Source organism: Rhinatrema bivittatum, chromosome 19 (assembly GCF_901001135.1).
Source record: "Rhinatrema bivittatum chromosome 19, aRhiBiv1.1, whole genome shotgun sequence".
NCBI classification, from domain to species: Eukaryota; Metazoa; Chordata; class Amphibia; order Gymnophiona; family Rhinatrematidae; genus Rhinatrema; species Rhinatrema bivittatum.
Window position 1 is genome coordinate 34,853,016 of NC_042633.1, and position 19,636 is coordinate 34,872,651.

Sequence of the window (19,636 nt, forward strand, 5' to 3'; positions counted from 1 at the left end):
ATGGCGTCCTCATCGTGAATATTATTTATTTATTTAATTATTTCTGCCGCACCAAAGATGGCAGCGCGCACGCTAAATCTTTGGTTTCGTTCTTCCTTACCCAGCGTCCATAAAAGTGCCGAGCGGAACGAAGAGGGCCCCCCCCCCCGCTTCCTGAGGGAGCGGGAGGCGGCTTCTCGTAAGAGACCCGCTCTGAAGACGCCGAGCTGGAAGGTACCGCAACGGCGGCAGCAGCGGGAGGGTGCTTTCCGAGCATGCGCGACACCGGCTCGCCTCTTTCCCATTGGCTGGGCGGGTCCGCGCGCGAGGTTTGAAAAAATTTAAAAAAAAAAAAATCATAAGAGAGCGAGGAGAGGAAGTGCGTTCAAGGATCGGAAAGAAAAGAAAGGAAAAAGAGGAAGCGGCGGGACACCGAGGAGGAGGAGGGGGACCGAAGAGTGGATCTAAGGTGAGAGGGGGCAATATGGGATATGGGGGGGGGGATACGGTAACCCGGAAGACCTCCCCAGCTGTGTTAGGCTGCGCTCGAGTCCTTCGCATGGGCCTCGGTATCTGGAGGGCCTTCCCCCGTTAAGGATTCTCTACTCGGCCTGAAATCGATGCTGATTAGAAGGGGAATGTTTCCAAGTTCTCTGCCCCCCCCCCCCCCCCCAATCTGATTTCGATCCTGGATGTTTTCTTCCCCTCCTCCATATACTGCTCTTGGCACTCCTGGTATAAATGCTGCTCTTGCCCTACCCCACCTGTTGACAAAGGGACAGAAGAGGAGGGGGATGAGGCTGGAGCTCTTACAGCAAAGAATGAAATAATTGCCCTGCTTTCTTCTCCAGCTCCTTTTCCTGCAGGCTGCCTGAACCTGAAGGGCCCTAGCAGAAAAACGACTAGGCCATAGGTTCCCAGTCTGATCTTGGGAGAGCCTCAGCCAGTCGGGTTTTCAGGGTATCCATAATGAATATGCATGCGATAAATTTGCATGCAACTGAGGCAGTGCATGCATATCTCTCCCATGCATAGGAGATATCCTGAAAACCTGGCCTGTTTGTAGCACGCAAGGACTGGGTGTTCACCATCACTGGACTAGGCCATTGGTTCCCAAACCTGTCCTGGGGAACCCTCAACCAGTTAGGTTTTCAGGGTATGCACAATGAATACAGACAAGATAAATTTGCATGCAAATTTCCTTCATACAAATTCCTTGTGGCTATCCTGAAAACCTGACAGGCTGGGGGAGGTCCCCTCCAGGACAGGTTTGGGAATCACTGGGCTAGGCCCCTGCCTAGAGCTTTTGGCATTCTGGCAATTTATGCAGACTTTGGAAGGTATGATAATTTTTGGATTCTTTACAGAACTACAGTCTGTAAAGGATCTTGTTCTCTGACTAATATAGGGGCCAATGCAATCTTCGCGGAAAGCGGGCGCTGACTTTACATATTGCTGGTGCCCGCTTTCTTAACGCACGCATGACGCCAGCAATATGTAAATTAGGGGGTCGTGCTAGGAAGGAGGCGCTAGGTTCGCTTGCGCCACCTTAGCACTTCCTTGCTAACGCGACCAGCCACGGCTGCCGGTTATGAAGACGGACACCGCTAGACTCTACCTCGGTTTTCTTAACATGCCTGTCTGCTAGTAATGAATACGGCCGCCGAGTTTATTGGCGTCGGTCTTCATAACAGGGAGCTTCGTTCTTTCTGGAAGTCCACTGGTAGTTAAAAATTAAAATAACGGAAAATGTTAATTAGTTTAAATTGAAGTTGTGCACAGCTTGCTGCACATCTGGCAGGCTGAGGTCAGCACGGATGCATATAAGGGGAGATGTCTGTGAACTTGTTGATCTTTTCCATCTGCTTGCATGGCCAGTGAATATAACAGAATCTTCCCTGTACGTACCCAGATCAGCCCAGACTCCTGCGTTTTACCTCCCCTCCAGCAGGTGGAGACAGAGAACTTTTTTTTTGTGGACTTTGTTGTATAACCCTGAGGTGCCACCTTGAGTCTGTCAGTATTCTTCTGTCTCCAGCAGGTGGAAGAGGTGCTGTCCTGGAGCCTGGTGTTTGGTCAGGTTTAGGAGTTTGGTTATGCCTTTATTTGTTTAGTGTTAGGCAAAGGGCAGGTCTAGTTTTCCCCTTTCTAGCCTCCCAGGGGGTTGTTAGGTCCTGATGGGGCCATCCCCCCTGGTAATTGAGGCTTTGGAGCAGAGGGTTGAGGACCTTGTAACTGCCCACTACAGGTGATCCTGGAGGTCTCGGGCTCTCACCAGGGCGGTTTGGTTGGCGTTACAGGCCCTTCTTCCCCTAGTGGAAGGATGGTCGGTGAGAATTCTGTCAGACAATGCCACAGCGGTGGCCTACATCAATCGTCAGGGAGGAACCAGGAGCAGTCCAGTGGCGGCGGAAGCACGGCTGTTGATTACTGTTGGGCGGAGCAACACCTTTACAAGATAGCGGTCTCTCACATCGCTGGGGTAGACAACGTGCAGGCCGATTTTCTCAGTTGACACCAGCTGGAGCCAGGGGAGTGGGAATTCTCCGATGAGGCTTTTCATCTTCTGTGCAATCGTTGGACCATGCCTTCCATGGATCTCATGGCGACGTACCGTAATGCCAAGGCTCCTGGATTCTTCAGTTGGCAATGGGAAACGGGAGCAGAAGGAGTAGATGCTCTGGTCCTACCCTGGCCAAGGGACGTTTTGTTGTACGTCTTTCCGCCGTGGCCGTTGGTCAGACAGGTGCTGCGCCACATCGAAGATCATCCGGGCAAGGTGATTCTGGTGGCTCCGGAGTGGCCACTGCGCCCGTGGTTTGCAGATCTCCTGAATCTAGCAGTCGATGGTCCCCTGCGCTTTCATCCGTCTCTGACTCTTCTGCGCCAGGGGCCTGTCTGTTTCGGTGAGGTATATCGCTTCTGTCTAGCGGCATGGCTTTTGAAAGGCAGAGATTGAAAACGAGAGGTTATTCCCCCGCGGTTATCGCCACGCTTTTGCAATGCTGTAAGGCATCCACATAAAGAGCCTAGGTTAGAGTTTGGGGAGTGTTTGAATCCTGGTGTTTGGAGGTTCTGGACTTTCTGCAGGTCGGATTGTCCAAGGGCTTGGTATTTAATTCCCTGTGAGTTCAGGTGGCGGTGTTTAAGTTATTTTCGTGGTAAGGTACAGGGGGTTACACTGGCCTCGCAACCGGATGTGGCTCGGTTTCTGAGGGGAGTTGAGCACTTGCGCCCTCTGGTCCGGAATCCCTGTCCTTCGTGGAAACTTAATTTGGTTCTCTGCACACTTTGTGGTGCTTCCTTTGAACCAGTGAAATGGGCGACTGAAGGATCTTATGTTGAAGGTCGTGTTTCTAGTTGCTATTTCATCGGCGAGGCGCATTTCAGAGCTTCAGGCCTTTCTTACAGATTTCTGAAGCGGGGGTGTCATTGAGAACGGTTCCCTCCTTTCTCCCCAAGGTGGTCTCTGCTTTTCATTTGAATCAGTCAGTGGAGCTGCCTTCCTTTGCGGGTCTGGATTCCTCTACGCTGAAGGCCAGAGATTTTCGGAAGCTAGATGTAAAGAGAGTTTTTGCGCTACCTGGAGGTTACAAACAGTTTTCGTCTCTCGGACCATCTGTTCGTCTTATGGAGTGGACCCAGGAGAGGTCATAAAGCTTCCAAGGCCGCTATCCTGTCGGCATACCTTGTACAGGGCTGTCCGATTCCAGTCGGGCTTAAGGCTCATTCAACGCGCTCACAATCGACTTCGTTGGCTGAATGCCATTAGGTGGCGCCTCAGGAGATATGTAAGGCGGCTACCTGGAAATCTACACATAGTTTTGCGAGACATTATAGACTTGATGTCCAGGCACTTGAGCCTGGGGCATTCGGAGCCAGTGTCCTCCAAGCGTGACTCTCAGTCCCACCCTGGTTAGGGGACCTTGGGTACATCCAAGGGGTCTGGACTGATCCGGGTACGTACAGGGAAAGGAAAATTGGTTCTTGCCTGCTAATTTTCAGTCCTGTAGTACCACGGATCAGCCCACCCAGGGGAGAGTCTGCTTGGCCAGTGGTTAGTGAATCATTTTGCTGTAAGTTACTTAATGCCCCCCTTTTCAGGGTAAGGATTTGGGCATAGTTGGATTTTTGTCAGTCACATGTTTTCTTTACCTCTGCTCTTCGGGGAGAGGTTGTTCAGGTAAAGTTATGGTTTGATTATCGTTCTGCTTGGGTACAGTGTAATCCTGACAGACTCTAGGTGGCACCTCAGGTGCATAGGACGGAGTCCACAAAAACTTCTCTGTCTCCACCTGCTGGAGGGGAGGTAAAACCCAGGAGTCTGGGCTGATCCGGGTACTGCAGGAAGAAAAATTAGCAGGTAAGAACCAATTTTCCTATCTGACCCCCTTCCCTCAGAGCCTTACACAGATGGAGAACATGAACGTTAGTGAGAACAAGCTATCAGTCTCGATGAAGGCCACATCACGGCTACCTGTTCCCGGCGTCCTGAGAAATAAACGTCTGCTGAACGAGGAGAACCTGCCAGCCATTGACATGGTAAGGGGGTTGTGTGGGGGTGGAGGGCGAGGTGAAGGCAGGGATGGGAGGTGGTGGGGACGCTGCCATGAGAGGGGTGGAGCGTGACAGAGGTGGGAATCGGGTGCAACGTCTCTGCATGGTGGGTGAGGCGAGCAGGAGGGTGGTGGGGGTGTGAAAACCGGTCCCTCCAGCCTCTTTGCAGGACTTGCTGGGCAGCCCTCTGCCATAGAGAGTGAGGCACCCTATGACCGTCATGCAGAGTCCTCAGGATCTTCTCTCCCTGTAGTCTGATGCGCAACTATCTTTTTGTGTGTTTTTATTGCCGTTTGATTTACTCTGTACGTCGCCATTACTTTCCCTGGCTGCAGGTGCTCCAAGCACCTGGCAGCCTTGAACTCCTCCGCCTCACGCAGGCCTACGGGTCCGAGAGCCGTTCGTCTGTCTATATCCCTAGATCTGTACACGGGCAACCCTGCCGACTTTCGTCTCCGACGTGACCTCCGTTGTTTTTTCTCCTCCAGAAGTGGTACTGCGAAGCCTCTGCCGAGGGGGAGACGATTCAGCGAAGGGTCCCGGCCAACGTCGCCGCCACGCGCCCCAAAGCCCCACCGGTGGCACGGTCCCAGGTCACAGGTGAGGTCCCCCGTGCACCTGCTGTTTTAACTCCCCCCGTGTCTCTCCGCCACCCTCCTTAACGGTTATTTTTTCTGCCCACCAAAGAAGGGTTTGGAGATTAGGTGGCGGGGATAGTAGGGTGAGGGAATGGATACAGGAGAAGGGCTGGCATGGAACTGGTCAAATTGAACCTGGGGGCCGCACCCCACACATCCAGCTTGCCTCTAGTCACACTTTGGAGGTGGGCGCAGACGAGGATGTCCCTAGGGTCAAGGCTTGTGAAATCTCTGGAATCCAGCAGGCCTGGGCACCACCTCCTGCCAGGGATCCCCTGTCCCCCTCCAGGGAGCCTTTTAAATTGCTCTGGCAAACAATGCCCCTGGCTCCTGCCAGTTTTGCAGCTGATACAAAGCTTCTCCCTGTGGTGGATAACTCCCAGATGGAAAAGAGGGGAATAAAAAAAAAAAAGTAGTGCGATCTAAGAGAGCTTAAGGAGCGATCAAGGGATTGGGCAGCTGAATTGCCAATGCCTCTCAAATCTTTCAACACACACGAGCGTTTTTCAGTGGAGAGGAAGCTCTAGGCCGAGAGATCACGATATGAGGCTCCAAGCAGCAAGAGGGAAAGATTTTTGTCACAGAAAAGGGAGGCGGACGCTGGGCCAAAAAAACGGTATCGGAATTCCAGAAAGCCCAGGATAAGCACAGAGAAAACCCTTAAGCCGTGAGGATAAAGCTCGAGACCGGGCAGGCTCCTACGGTACGGCCTCCGGGACCGGTAGATTTGGAGCAGGCGTCTCTGCCCTCGTAGTCTGTGTCGGTTTAATGTGACTTATTTCTGTTACAGGCAGAAAATCGCTGACTGCAACCAGAGCTGGACTGAGAGCTCCTGCAGCATCCGCCAGAGGTAGGATGTGTGTGTGTGTGTGTGTTGTGTGTTTTTTTTTTTTTGCTGGCAGGGAGGGGTTGTAGTACACAACGGGGGCCGTGCTTGAGGGAAAGGTACGCCGGGGGGGAGGGTACAGTTGGTAAGCTTCTTCTAACTCAAGAAAAAGATGCAGCAGGAAACTGAGACAATGCATGGGCTTTTCAAGCCTACCAGCAGATGGAGACAGAGAGAGGAAAAGTTTTTACTGACATTCTGCTACGTAAGATAGTGCCACCTGCAGTTCCTTAGTATTTCTCTGTCTTCAGCAGATGGTAGAGGTGTAAAACCTGCATCTGGAAATTTCATTAAAAAATTAGTGAGAAATGCTCTGTGGGTTCTAAGTGCTGTTGTGGACCATCCCCCTGGTAGAGAAGAGTGAGCAGGGAGTTGGTGACCCTGAATTGGCTCTGCCCGGAGTTTACAGGGGGGGGGTGGGTGTTTAAAAGCCAGTGGTCTGGCTCCTTTTTTTTTTTTTTTACCCTGAGCCCTTCCTTCTTTCCTCAGCCGAATGAAGACCTGTCCTTTATTTAAAAAATAAATAAATAAATAAATAAGAGTGCAGAGTCAGGCCTGCTTGACTTGGGGAGAGGGAGGGGACAAACGGCTGCTTTGGAGAACAAACCGAAGGTCGCTCCGAGTCTGAGCGCAGGTTGGCGAGTTTGGTGGCGGCTCCAGAACAGCCTGTGCGGCGGTGGGATGGACCGGCGAGCAAGGCCGATGGTCAGGAACTGCTCTCCATGCTTTCCCCAGGGCTGCGCCTTGTGCTTGGAAGAGAATGCAGAGCACCGTGCAGGAGGGTTTCGGATGAAGGGTACAAGCGTGCATTAACTCGGCTCTCTTCTCTCTCTCTCTCTCTAGTGGTCAGTAAAAAACCTGTTCCCTCTGTTTCTGCTCCCAGGACAGGTAAGCGGGATCAGTGCCTTGGTCTTGTCAGGAATTAGGGGACAGCTTTGCTTCTAAGAGAAGTCACCTTGGAATAAGCCTTTATGACTGGGTGGAAATGTCTCTGCCTGTCTTGCATGCACCTCTGCTGCTGCCCTCCCCCTTCCTCTTTCTGGAAAGAAGTCACTTTTTTTTCCCATAGCGTGCTTCTGCCTCTTGCTCGTCCTGACTTCCTCCCTATGCAAAAGTCTGTTTTGCCTGTAGACCCTGCAGCCTCTTGGCATTTTTCCCCTCCTTCCAGCAGGGTCTGTAGCAGCGGTGGCCCCGGCGCCCGGGAAGAGGCGGGCCGCGTGGGACCTGAAGGGTCAGGTCAACGACATGCGGGACAAGGTGACCCTCTACAAGGATAAGATGCACCTGCTCTCCGGGGACAACGTGCAGCTGCGCAGGAACGAGGAGATGATGCTGCAGCAGCTGGAGGCCACGGGGACCGAGAACAAGGAGCTGAGCCACAGGTTCCGGTGAGGAGGGCATTCAGCAAGGCCAGAGCTGGTCATTCTTAAGGCAGTTAAAACACCCAGGTCTTTGCCTCTTCCTTTTGGTGTGAGGGGGGTAGTGTGAGAGCACCGCAGGAGCCCTGGAGGGTACTGAAGCGGTAAAGAATGAAGAATCTGTCACAGAATCCAGAAATGGAGCGTTGACCCTCTCTCCGAATCTTGGCAGGATGCTGGAGTTGGACATGAAGACGGTTCAGGAAAAACTTCAGCAGTCCATTCAGCAGGTGGCAGAACTGACCAGCCTGAGCGCCCGGCAGGGGCAGCAGATCGCGGAGCAGCTTCAAACGATCCAGGAGCTGCAGGACTCCAAAGGAAGCCTGTCCAGGCTGCTGGATTCCGGGGAGGTGAGACCCCCTCCTCCAGGCGTGCCTTATCCCACCCCCACCACCCACCTAAATCTGTCCTGACGCCTGCGGTATGTCCCCCTCTGCAGATTAAACTGAAGCTAGCCGAGCAGGAGAACGCCCGCCTGCGAGAGGAGGTCAAAGCTCTGAGGGCACAGGTCTGTGACCAGCAACGGGAGATCGGCGAGAAGGAAGAGAGGCTTCATGCACAGGAGATGGAACGGCGGCATCTTCACAATCTTGTCCAGGAGCTCAAGGTCGGAAAGGCTGAGGTTGCTATGATTTGGGGGGGGGGGGGGGTGTGGTCGGAGGGCGAGAGGGCTCTTCTGGGGTAACTGCTCCTTCAGCTTGGGGGACAGGCTCTTCTGTCTCTGTTTTTATTTCCCTCCCGTGCAGGGGAACATCAGAGTATTCTGTCGGGTTCGACCTTTGTTGAAATGTGAGGCTCAGAAGAGTTTGGAGCACATTCACTTCCCCTCTCAAGATAAGAAGAGCCTGGTCCTCTCCAGGACAGAGGAGGTGAGAGGACAAAGGGTGATCACGGGCATTACTGGGGCGTTCGATTCCTCACCCCAGAGAAAGGAGGGAGAAGTTACGCTTGGATTAATCTTGTCATTGTTGGGGGGTGGGACTGTGGGTTGGGGTAACAGAAGAGGGGGCTCATTGTAGGGTTGATGGCCTGAGGCGGGAATCCCAGTGATCCGGGATGATCTGAGGACTCTCGGGACCGGAATCAGAAACTAATCTGTGCCGCTTGGACCAGTCTCCTGCTCTGCGGCTCGCGCGTAGCCCCAACGGCAACGTCATGAGAGGGACTTGGGTTCCATTCCCGGCTGTGGTCTTGAGCAGCCGGGGTCGGCCGAGGATGCTGCGGAGGCAGTGCTGCTCGGCCCCTGGAGGGGGGAGGAAGTCACCGCCATGGCGCAATGGTGACACCTAGTGGCCAGACTCTGGGCAGGATCACCATATAAAAACCATAATTATTCTGTGGCACCCCTTAAACAGTCAGATTTTAATGTTGAAGGCATAACTATTGCCGCTGGCAAAAGGTTGCAGAATTTTATTACTCTGAGTAAAACTAGTCCCCTCCTTCTTGAAGACTGCGAGATCTGATATCCCTTAATCTTGGTGGATGGCCACTTTCTGTTGCCCCGTTGGTCTCTAGTTCACCTCCAGGATTTCTAGAGGGTCTAATCTGTAGAGTGTAATTAAATCTCCGTTTTTTTAACGGGTTTCAAAAATTTGAAATGTGTTCATTTTGATCTTTAACTCCTTGGAGGAGCTGTCCAGACCCAAGTGCTGAACAGCTGCAGGACCTACACGAAGATACGTGCATTCCTCAAGTTGTGGTGATGAGGCTGCGGGATTTCCTAGTGTGTAGCCAGATGGACTCAAGACCAATGGGTTATGTGCTCCCCTGCCAGCAGATGGGAGACTGAGTCAGGTTTCAAAGCTGACGTCACCCTAGATACACCCCTGCAGTGACTTCAGCCCTTCAGTATCTCTGTCTCCGGCAGATGTGCTTTCCCTATGGGGATCGCTGTACCTTTCTGAAGAAATTCCACTTTTAAATTGGAGAAAAGGTTATTCATGTGCTCAGCGTCCCCATTTCCCAAAGCATTCAGGATTTTTTAGGCACCCAGGGGAACCTTGGAGGAATCCGCAGCTGTGCTCTATCCTCCCCTGCCAGCCTTGCGAGATTGTCTTGATATGTGAGGCGAGTGGTTTTTCCGAGGGGTTGGGGGAGCAAAGAACCAATCTGTGTCCATCCTTCGATTTTTCTAGTCCCACGTTGGCCGAGAGAAGGAGGCTGTGAAATACGACTTCAGCTTCGACCAAGTCTTCCAGCCGTCCTGTTCCCAAGCAGAAGTGTTTCAGGAGATCTCACTGCTAGTACAGGTATGACCAGGGGGGGGGGGGAGTTGAGAGCAGACCAGTTGGTCTTCGAAGACTAAAGGCAGGGAAACCTCTAAACGAGTGATTGCAGCTTGTATGTGGGGGGGGGGGGGGGGCTCGCTTTTCTTTAGAAAATGCTCGCGCTCTGTGGGAATTGTAAAAGCCGCCCCTCTTCTCGTTTTAGTCAGCACTGGACGGATACCACGTCTGCATCTTCGCGTACGGGCAGACGGGCAGCGGTAAAACGTACACCATGGAGGGACCGGATGACATGACCGAGGATACCATGGGGATGATACCACGGGCAGTCAAGCAGATTTTTCAGCGTGCTGCGGAGCTGAACTCCAAGGGCTGGACCGTGAGTTTGAAATTCTTCCTCCTGTCATGCTTCTCGGTCCCAGCTCTCTCTCTCTTTCATATCCCCCTCTCCCCTCCCCTTATATAGTAGATGGTAGATAGGAATCACTTGGCTCTTTAATTGGCCATTTTTCCCTCGGTTTTTCCACCACTTTTGGAAAGATGAGCATATTAAACTCCAGTTCCCTGTATGTACCCAGATCAGTCCAGAGGGTTTTGCCCTCCCTGCCAGCAGATGGAGACAGAGTTCGCAGGCACTGCCTCTTAAACTGGTGAGCCACCTGCAGCTCCTCTGTATTTCTCTGCCTACTGTTGACTCCTCACCTGTCCCTGCGACTGTACTCCTGCATTTTTAATTGCATCACGGTTTTGAATGCTGTTCCAAGCATCTACCACCGGATTTTGGTAAAGAAGTTTCTTGTGTAGCCTCTAAACCTTCCTCCCTACAACCTCATGCCGCTGTTCTCATGGTTCCTTTCCAGTACACATTTACGGCCAACTTCCTGGAGATCTACAATGAGACCCTGCAAGATCTCCTCGTGAGAAGATCTGAGAAGAACGTGGAGTACGAGATCAAGAGGGTTAGCGTGGCCAATGAGGAGCTTCACGTCACCAACCTCCATTATGTGTCTGTGGGGTCCGAGGAGGAGGTAACCACTTAATACCGCTGGAGGAGGAGTCTTCCTTGCTACAGTGTTAGCTCGAGGAGATGGGAGTCTCGTGGGGGAACAGGGGAAGCCCCCGGTCCTCAGCTGCACTGTTGTCCTGAAGAGACTGGGGGAATGAGGAAGCCATTTTCAGCTTACTGGGAAGGAAAATGTAGGTGGACATGGATGAATACTGGAGCTTTTGTGAGGAAGATAATGGCCTTTGATTTGAACTATGCCCAAGGCAGACTTTTTTTTTTTTGGCTTGGCAGCTCTCTCCTCCCTCCTTTGTGCTTTCAGCTTAATCAAAATTGGCCTCATCTGGGCTTTACAGCACCATGAGCTTTCATTTACAGCTACCTGATGTTTTCCCTCCATTTTTTTTTTAATTCCCTCCCCCCCTCTAGTCTAGCCTGGCCATTGCAGCGAGAGTCCACAAACAAGGGTTACAAACTTCAGCTCCCTTTGGAACCGCACCTCAAGCTTGGACACTAGGTGTCACCATTGAGTGATGGCCTAGGTTGCCATTACCCCCCCCAGGGGCTGTAACCGCTGCCTCCACAGAGTTCCCTGCCCCGACCATCCTGGATCTCCCGCAGGGCCGTGTGCTCCATTAATCCTGAAGCACCGGGTCGGCCCAGGTGGAATTCATATAAATCGCACGTCTCTTCCCTCAGGTTTACAAGCTGTTGCACAGTGCGAAGATGAACCGTTCGGTAGCCAAAACATTACTGAATGATCGTTCTTCTCGGAGTCACAGTGTTTTTCAACTGCGCATTGAGGGCAGGAACGAGATCCGGGACCTAAAAACCAATGGTAACTGACCTGTTTGGTTTTTTTTTTTTTTTTGTTGCATTTGTGTCTGTCCTTACACGTGAAGTTAATCTCATTCATGTGTGTGTGTGTCTCTCTCTCTTCCCTCCTCAGCTGTCCTCAGTCTTGTGGATCTAGCAGGGAGCGAGAGGCTGGATAAATCTCTCTCCAAAGGCGATCGATTGAAGGAAACCCAAGCCATTAACTCCAGTCTTTCGAACCTTGGCCTAGTGATCACATCTCTTTCCAACAAGGTAACACTGTGTGCACTGGGGCCTTATTAATCTTTGCTGCATACACTGACAATTTATAAGTAGCGTTACCCTGTAATATACTAATTTCTTCAGCTCACGAGTTTCCTTTTCAGCTCCTGTGCATGGAAATCTTGGAAATATTTAAATCTTATCATATCTTGCCTTTCCTCTAGAATGTACCTATTTAGATCTATCCCCATGTGCTTTAAGATGAAGACCACTGACCATGTTAGCAGCCTCCCTCTGGGGGGTCTCCAGAACTGTACTCAGTATTCCCAGTGAGGTCTCGCCAGGGACCTATACAGGGGCAGCGTCCCCTCCCTTTTTCTGCTGACCCTTCCTCTCCCTGTGCGGCCATGCGCCCCTCTGGCTTTTACCCTTGCTTTATCCGCCTGTTTGGCCACCTTAAGATCCTGTGCTTAGAAGACATTCACCCTCAAAACTGTAACAGCTCCCTTGGGTTTTGCAGCCCAAATGCATCGCTCTTTCCTGTTCGTACCTGGATCAGTCCAGACTCCTGGACTATGGCGACAGAGAAAGCTGCACTAGCGTATATAACCTGGCGTGCCACCTGCACTTCTTTCTCGTATGATTAAAGTTTAAAAAAAAAAGAAAAAGCTGCTTAAACTGCAGACAGGGGCAGACGGGTATAAGCGGTCAGGAAGGCTGCGTTTGAGTTCTCTGGCAGTACTGTAGTTCACCGTGCACTCTGCGGCACGAGGTCGGCCTGGTGCCAGCGCAGCGGCGTTTGGCTGGTAATGGCGTGCGGCGATGCTCACGCTGGCTGTCCTGCACCGGACTGTGTTCCCGCTGCGCCTCTGGTGGAGAGAGGGCAGGTTGGGACTCAAAGGCCGCGTCAGAGCAGCAACCGAAACAGCATTTGGGCGTGGGAGCGCCTTTGGACTCAGCCGCTCCCTCCCTCCCCCCCACCCGCCGCCGGGCGTGGGAAAGGCGGCCATGTTTCCAGGTGCCGATTGCTTGGGCCATTTCGGGGTAGTGTAGATCTCCAGTGGGGCGAGTGTTTCCCATGGAGAGGCGGATTCGGATGGTATGGGGGGGCTCTCCCGGTCAGAGGTTTGGGGGCCCCCGCCCCATTCTATTTTTGAGTTTATTTGCCTTATTCACAAGGCATATTTCCAGCATTCTGGCGTGCCAAAGGTCTCAGAGAGGCCTGGTAGGCTGCAGCTGGGCAAGAGAGCTTGGGTGGGGGGGGGGTCAGGTGGTCCAGAGCCGTGAAAGGCGCCCAAGGTCTTAGGGATGAAGATATCTTTGGGCGGTCCAGATGTCGACTCCGATGATTCGGAGAGTTGACCTCCACAGGAAGCTGCGTTTTCAGCTGGGACTGACAAGGACCCGGTGGGGCCTGATAACAGCCCAGATGGTCAAGATCCAGATGAAAGTTTGAAGCAGGTGCTGGTGGCAGAAGTTGAAGACCCGAAGCTGGTGTGTCTTTTCTGGAAAGGAGGCGTTGTGGCCCTTGATCTTTCAGGTTCTCGGGGAGCTGGGGGATCAAGGTTCCTCAAGAGGAGGGTGTGGACCTAGTCATCGATGGCTTCAGCGGTCTAGCGAAGGCCTTCCCTTTTCACAAGAAGCAGGTGGTCAGGGAGTGGGACACTCCGGAGACGGGCCTTAAGGAAGGCCGGGCGATGGCTAAGCTGTACCCTTGCCGGAGATCACGCTCAAGGACTTGGCGAATCCGCTCGTTCTTCTGTCATGGGTCTATTGTAGATAGGCTGCAAAGCTACTACACATTTCAAGTTTGTTCTCCTGGTTGGCAGTTTCGAAGTAAAGAATTTTCTTTCAAGGCAGGGTTTATCCTCATTTTTTCCCCTTGCTCGTTTTGTTGTACGTTATTTGCATGTTTGTTAGGGCTGTTGTGGAATTAATCTTAGCTTGGGTAGGGGTCAACACAGAGTTGAATGCAGGTGGCATTCTGGGTTGTACGCCAGTGAAATTTTCTCTGTTTCCTTCTGCTGGAAGGGAGGCATAATCCAGGAGTCTGGACTGATCCCCTGGTACTCCAGGAACGAAAATTAGCAGGTAAGACCCAATTTTCCTTTATTTAGCTGGCAGTCTCAGAAATGCATAAGGTGGATTTCCTTTGTGTTTCACTCCAAACAGGAAGCCCATATCCCATACCGGAATAGTAAACTGACGTACCTTCTGCAGAACAGCCTACGGGGTAATTCTAAAATGTAAGTAACTAGGATGTTGTCGTCTTGTAGTTTGTTTGTTTTTGTTTTTTTTTGGGGGGGGGGGGGGCTGTCCCTGGGGCATGCTGTAGTGTCAGCATTATATTCTGGGAGCACCTGCTGCCTCTCTTCTCCTCAGCGTATGCCATATTGTGGACACACACAGACATGCTGCATTCTGTCATTCCCTTTACGTACCCAGATCAGTCCAGACTCCTGGGTTTTGCCTCCCTGCCAGCAGATGGAGACAGAGAGAGTCTCACTGACACTGTACATAACCCAGTGAGCCTCCTGCAGTCCCTCGGTATTTCTCTGTCTCCAGCAGATGGAAAATGCTGCAAAACCTGCAGTTCTGCACAGGAGGCTGTTTTGAATTTGAGCCTTCCTCCCTGGGGGTTTTTTGGGTCCTACAGGGTCCTTCCCTGTCTGGTCGAGGTGGACGAGCTGGGAGTTGGTGACCCTTTTGTATGCTCGCTCCTTTCTTCTGTGGGGTGTAAAGCTGGTGGTCCAGCTCCCTCCCCTTCGAGGCTGCTCACGCAGCTACAGGCTCAGGGCGGCTGTTTTCTTTGTCTGCCCCTTTTTTAATTTATGGTATAATCACACAAGGGTCAATACAAAGAAAAGAACCTCTTCACCACAGTGAAGGCAGATTTTCTTTTTTTTGCTAGCAGCTCTGTGTTCCATTCTAGGGCGTAGGTATTGTAAGTCTGGCTCTTGTTTGATCTGCCATGCGGCCTGCGCTCCTGGAACTGGAACTTCTGCACCAAAGGAAAGTTTTGGTTTCTATGTATTTGTTCTGAGTGAAAAAAACAAAAAAAAGAGAACAAGGAACTACTTTAGGAGAATCCGTGCAGTTCCGGGGGGGGGGGGGGGGGGGGGAAGCTACATCAGCAGCTCAGGGAACTCAGCGATGGGGTTTTTCAGCAGTTTCTCTGCCTGCAGAGGAGACCGGGCGTTGGCTCCGTGGCGCTGAGGGACGGTTCCCCTGCTTGCCGTTGAGGCGCTGGTGGTGGTGCGGGGAGGAAACGGCGGATTCTTTCCCCCGACAGCGCGAAAACTGTGGCGCCAGCAGTTCTCCATCCCGCACAGGGGGCAGAGAGGCGCTTGCACGGAGGTGGAGTTAGAGGTCTTCTGCTGGTTTTAATTTGCTTATGTGCAAAGCGTGTCTAGCAGATGCTGGCTCTAGGCCCCAGTCTCCATGGATTCTCGGCCAGTCAAGAGGCTGAACTGTGGAGAAGCTCTTCAGGCCGATGATTTTCGGTGCCGGATGTTAAATGGATCCAGGCCTAAATGCGCTGAAGATGCAGACAGGCTTTACTTGACCTGTGGTAGGGCACTGCAGCGGTTCTTTTCTCACGTGCGTAGGCGTGGGCGCGTATTCTCACCACATGGTGGAGGCTGCATGTGCTTGGGGAACTGTGCGCGTAAGGCCACGGCCTAGACTTGAGCGTGTACGTCTGCAACCTAGACTTGAGTGCGTATTTGTATGCGTCCTGGATGAGTGCGCGTGTATGCCCAGGCGGCAGTCTCATTCACGGAAGATGGGGCTATCCCAATGAAAGAGAACGCCAAGGCGTCAAGGTTTGACAGCCGCTGAACAGAACATGGTACAAAGGAATCGGAGCTCTGGTGCCGCCATGGACTCGAGGGATTCTTTTCTTCCCTCCCGTGGCCTCTGGTGGACAAGGGATTACGGAGGAAAGAAACATCCAGGCACCGTGATCCTGGTAGCTCCAAACTGGCCACATCGACCGTGCTTCCCAGATCTGATCAACATGGCCATAGATGGGCCCCTGAGGTTTGGACATCAGTTAACTGTTTTCCACATGGGCCCAAATGTTGGGGTCAGGAGGCTCACTTGTGTCTTGTGCCTTTGCTTCTGAGAGGAGGCAACCAAGATGGAAGGGATATTCCAAAGCGGTTATTTCCACCTTCTTACATCCTTGACGTATGTGTTAATTTGGAGGATCTTCAAGTCCTGGTCTGCTTTTGACTGAGTGCAGCACATTTTGGCTTTTCTACAGAGAGGTTCTGGTCAAGGGACTGGCCTTTAGCTCTGAGTGTCTAGGTACATCCAGATGTTCTATGGTTCCTTCAGGGAGCTAAGAACTTTCGTCCTCAGATTCCATCCTGGAATGTGCATATAGTCCTTAGAGGATTGTGTGAGGCTCTGTTTGAACCACTAAAGAGAGCTACGGTTAAAGACTTAACTCTTAAAGTGGTTTTCTTGGTTGGTGTTTGTTCAGCCAGGAGAATTTCGGAGCTCCAGGCACTGTCGTGTTGAGATTCCTTCCTACGGATGTCTGATTCGGGGATATCTTTATGCTTGGTGCCTTCTTTTTTGCCTCAGCGTTCCTTCTTAAACAGTAGAGTTTCCAGCTTTTATGAATTTGGATTCCTCAAGCAGGGGAGCTTAGGCTCTTAGATGGGAAGCATGCATTATTGAGGTATCTAAAGGTCACTTATGATTTCCATAGATCGCATCTCTTCTTTGTATCACCTCTTTGTACTGTAGAGTGGCCCAGAGAGGGGAAATAAGTCATCTAAGACTACAATTGTGCGGTGGCTGAATGAAGTGATCAAGTCTACTTACATTTCTAAAGGGTGCCCACTGCCAGAAAGTTTAGGAGTGCACTTGACGCATTCTCAGGCGACTTCTTGGACTGAGTCACAACAGCATAAAATTTGCTGGGTAGCTACTGGGAAGTCATTATACGCTTTTGCTAGGCATTATTGCTTGGATGTGGGTGATCCGGTTTCCATATGATTTAGTGAAAATGTTCTACGAGCGGAACTTTCCAGGTCCCACCCGAGTTAAGGGGAGCTTAGGTACATCCCAGGAGTCTGGACTGATCTGGGTCCATACAGGGAAAGGAAAATTGATTCTTACCTGCTAATTTCCATTTTATGTAGTACCACCGATCAGTCCAGAGACCCGCCCCTTTACTAGCTGGGAGAGTCCGCCACTCGTACTGTTGCTTTGTATATAGTTGGAGGTTTTCAATGCTGATCGCTTATGTTAAATTTGGGAAACGAGTTTTCTGGGGGTTTTTTGGGCAACTTCACCTTCTGGCTTGTTGGAGGGGAGCGAGTTTGCTTAGAAATTTATGGTTGTTGCTGTCATTTTGGTTTGGGTACACGTCAATACCGAGGGACTGCAGGAGCCACACTGAGTTATGTACAGTGTCAGTGAGACTCTCTCTGCCTCCATCTGCTGGCAGGGAGGCAAAACCCAGGAGTCTGGACTGATCTGTGGTGGTACAGGAACTAAAATTAGCAGGCAAGAACCAATTTTCCTGAGTCCAGGATGTCTCCTGCATCGTTCCTGGGGTGGGGGAAGAGGCTGTGCTGTATTTTGACGGTCTCCTGTCTCTCTTGTTGATGCAGGCTGATGTTTGTGAACGTTTCACCCCTGGATGAGAATTTGGCCGAGTCTCTGAACTCTCTGCGGTTTGCCAGTAAGGTGAGTTGCCAGAACTGCTGTTTTGAAAGATCGCTGTGCGGCAGGAAGCTGCTTCTAGCTCTCCATGTCCGCGGCTCCTTCCCATCTCTGTTTTGGTTTTTTTTTTGCAGGTCAACGACTGCGTCATCGGCACGGCACAGGTGAACAGGAAGTGAGCTGCACGGGACCCTGCTCCGTGAGGCTCTGTGCCCATCTCCCTGAGTGTGAATATAAGATGTGCCCTGCTGGGTCAGACTATGGGTCCATCCAGCCCAGCATCCAGTCTCTGACAGTGGCCAATGCGGGACACCTGAAAATAGCCAGCAGCTGCAAAGGGGAAAATCCCGTTTTGTTTTATTTTTTGTTTTATCATATTTATGCATTCTGTGCTTTCACTTTCTTTTAGTAGATTGTTTTATTGCTGTTTTATTGCCTTTTAAGCTTTTAAACAGCTCTTCTAATTATTTTCCTTTGTAATTTTAGCTATGTTCTTTTATTGCTATCAATTGTATTTCCTCTATTTTAATTTTGTACACTGTTGTGATGGTTCTACTGCTGTGACTGTTAAAAAAAAAAAACAAAAAAAAAGGGAATAATCCATAGTTTGAGAAGCTTTTTCCTACTTACATTATTTGCTTGTATATACAGTTTTTTTGTTTTAGTTGTGTACTGTACTGTGATGCTTTGTTCCATTTTACAGATGGCTTTTTATTGTAACATGTTTGCTTTATCAATTTTTATGTAATCTGTATTGGATCAGGGTGTGGTTGTTGAGTGCTGATCAATAAATAATGGGGTAAGGATATTCTGGTTTACTTCTCCGTGCTTAACATTGGCCACTTCTTAGGGGAGGCATTTAACTCCACTCTCTGGGCATGCCACTGGCTGCATCTGTGTTCCCCTGCAACGTCTCCTGACCTCCTCCCTATCTAATCTTCTCTCTGCTGACTGTGGTGTGCCCTGATCCTCTTAACTGCACTCAGTCTACTGGGGGGGGATTGAGAGGAATCACTTTCCTACAGCCATGGCCGGCAGCAGTGACCTGGAAGACCCGCTTGACGACAGCGAGGGAGCGGATGCGTTTGTACTGCTCGCCCGCTACACAGAGAGCCCAGCAGCCGGGCCCTGGCAGAGGCAGAACATGCGACGGAAGATCGTCTACTGGACAGACCAAGCTTTCCTGGCCTTCCTGCTCCTTTACTTCTGCATCCTCCTGCTGGAGGTGCTGTACAAAGTCTGCTACCTGCTGCCCTGGCGCTTCATCTACACCTCCCTGCTGACGCGAGGGAGGGAGGAGGACCTGCTGGAGCTGTAACGGGAGCTGTGGGGGGGCTCCTGGTGAGTTAGGATGGGCTCTATTATTATTGGCATAGACTGTGTCTGCCCACCTCCATCAGGCAGCTGAGGGGAGGGCTCCACGTTGCTTTTGCTTATCTCCTGGATCAGTCCAAACATGGGTTTTTCTTTCCCTCACAAGCAGGAGACAGAGGAAAGCTTTACTGAAACTGGTGCCACCTGCAGCTGCTCGGTATGTATTCTCTCTCTCTCCAGCAGATGGGCGAGGTGCCAGACCAGCTCGGGAGAGGAGCGAGTCAGCCGCTGCTTTAGTGGGGGAGGTTAGGGATTGGCTGTTTGGCCTTCAGTGAGTCCTCCTTTTGCGGGGAGCGCGTGCGGTCCAGGCCCCGGCAGGCTAGTCCCTGCAGAGCTCAGAAAACCATGCAGATCTTGCAGCGCACAAGAAATATAGCACCTAAACGCTAAGGGGCTGGTGTGTGCAAGGCGTGGGACAGAAGGTACCTATCGGCCCATTCCAGATCTGAAGAATGTGAATGCGGCTCTGCAGGTTCCACATTTCTGAATGGAAACCGTGCTCAGTGCGGCAATCTGCAACGGCCAGTTGCGGGCTTCGCCCGATCTCACAGAGGACTGTCTGTATAATTCCCAACAAACAGGAACATCACATCCCTGCATTTTCAATTATGTGCACTTCAGTTTGGTTTAGCAACAGCGCCTGAAATGTTCACCAAGGTGCGGGTAGTGGTGGCTGCAGCTCTTCGGAGAGAGGGCGTCAGCCTATGTCCTTAGACTGGCTTATTAAGGCGAAGTGGAAGGAGTGCTCTCAGTCCAACGGGTCACGCAAGAGGTTAAGGCTCTGGGCTGGGTAGTGAAGTTGGCAGAATGCAACTTGGTTCCTTCCGACCCAGTTG

General features: G+C 51.5%; 1 protein-coding gene across 3 annotated transcripts; it reads left to right on the plus strand.

The window, feature by feature from the left end:
- The first annotated feature begins 16 nt into the window (after positions 1–16).
- KIFC1 (kinesin family member C1) lies at positions 17–18,234 on the plus strand. 3 transcript variants are annotated; one of them, XM_029584168.1, is made up of 17 exons: positions 17–448; positions 4,381–4,521; positions 5,025–5,136; positions 5,965–6,024; positions 6,904–6,948; positions 7,232–7,448; positions 7,651–7,828; positions 7,918–8,085; positions 8,225–8,347; positions 9,614–9,727; positions 9,909–10,082; positions 10,564–10,731; positions 11,406–11,544; positions 11,656–11,795; positions 13,917–13,990; positions 17,375–17,450; positions 17,561–18,234. In XM_029584168.1, the coding sequence occupies exons 2-17, from the start codon at positions 4,393–4,395 to the stop codon at positions 17,603–17,605; spliced, it is 1,962 nt and encodes a 653-aa protein (XP_029440028.1). In that variant the 5' UTR covers positions 17–448; positions 4,381–4,392; the 3' UTR covers positions 17,606–18,234. The 3 variants fall into 3 exon arrangements, with proteins under 3 accessions (XP_029440028.1, XP_029440030.1, XP_029440027.1); XM_029584167.1 differs by having other exon boundaries at positions 18–448; positions 7,229–7,448; XM_029584170.1 differs by lacking the exon at positions 13,917–13,990 and having other exon boundaries at positions 7,229–7,448.
- The last annotated feature ends 1,402 nt before the right edge of the window (positions 18,235–19,636 follow it).

Bases quoted from the DNA above. Each gene is read 5' to 3' on its own strand.
- KIFC1 (XM_029584167.1), top strand. From the start codon at position 4,393: ATGGAGAACATGAACGTTAGTGAGAACAAGCTATCAGTCTCGATGAAG. The intron at 6,949-7,228 runs GTAAGCGGGATC...CCCTCCTTCCAG, and splicing joins TGTTTCTGCTCCCAGGACAG to CAGGGTCTGTAGCAGCGGTG. The intron at 7,829-7,917 runs GTGAGACCCCCT...CCCCCTCTGCAG, and splicing joins GGCTGCTGGATTCCGGGGAG to ATTAAACTGAAGCTAGCCGA.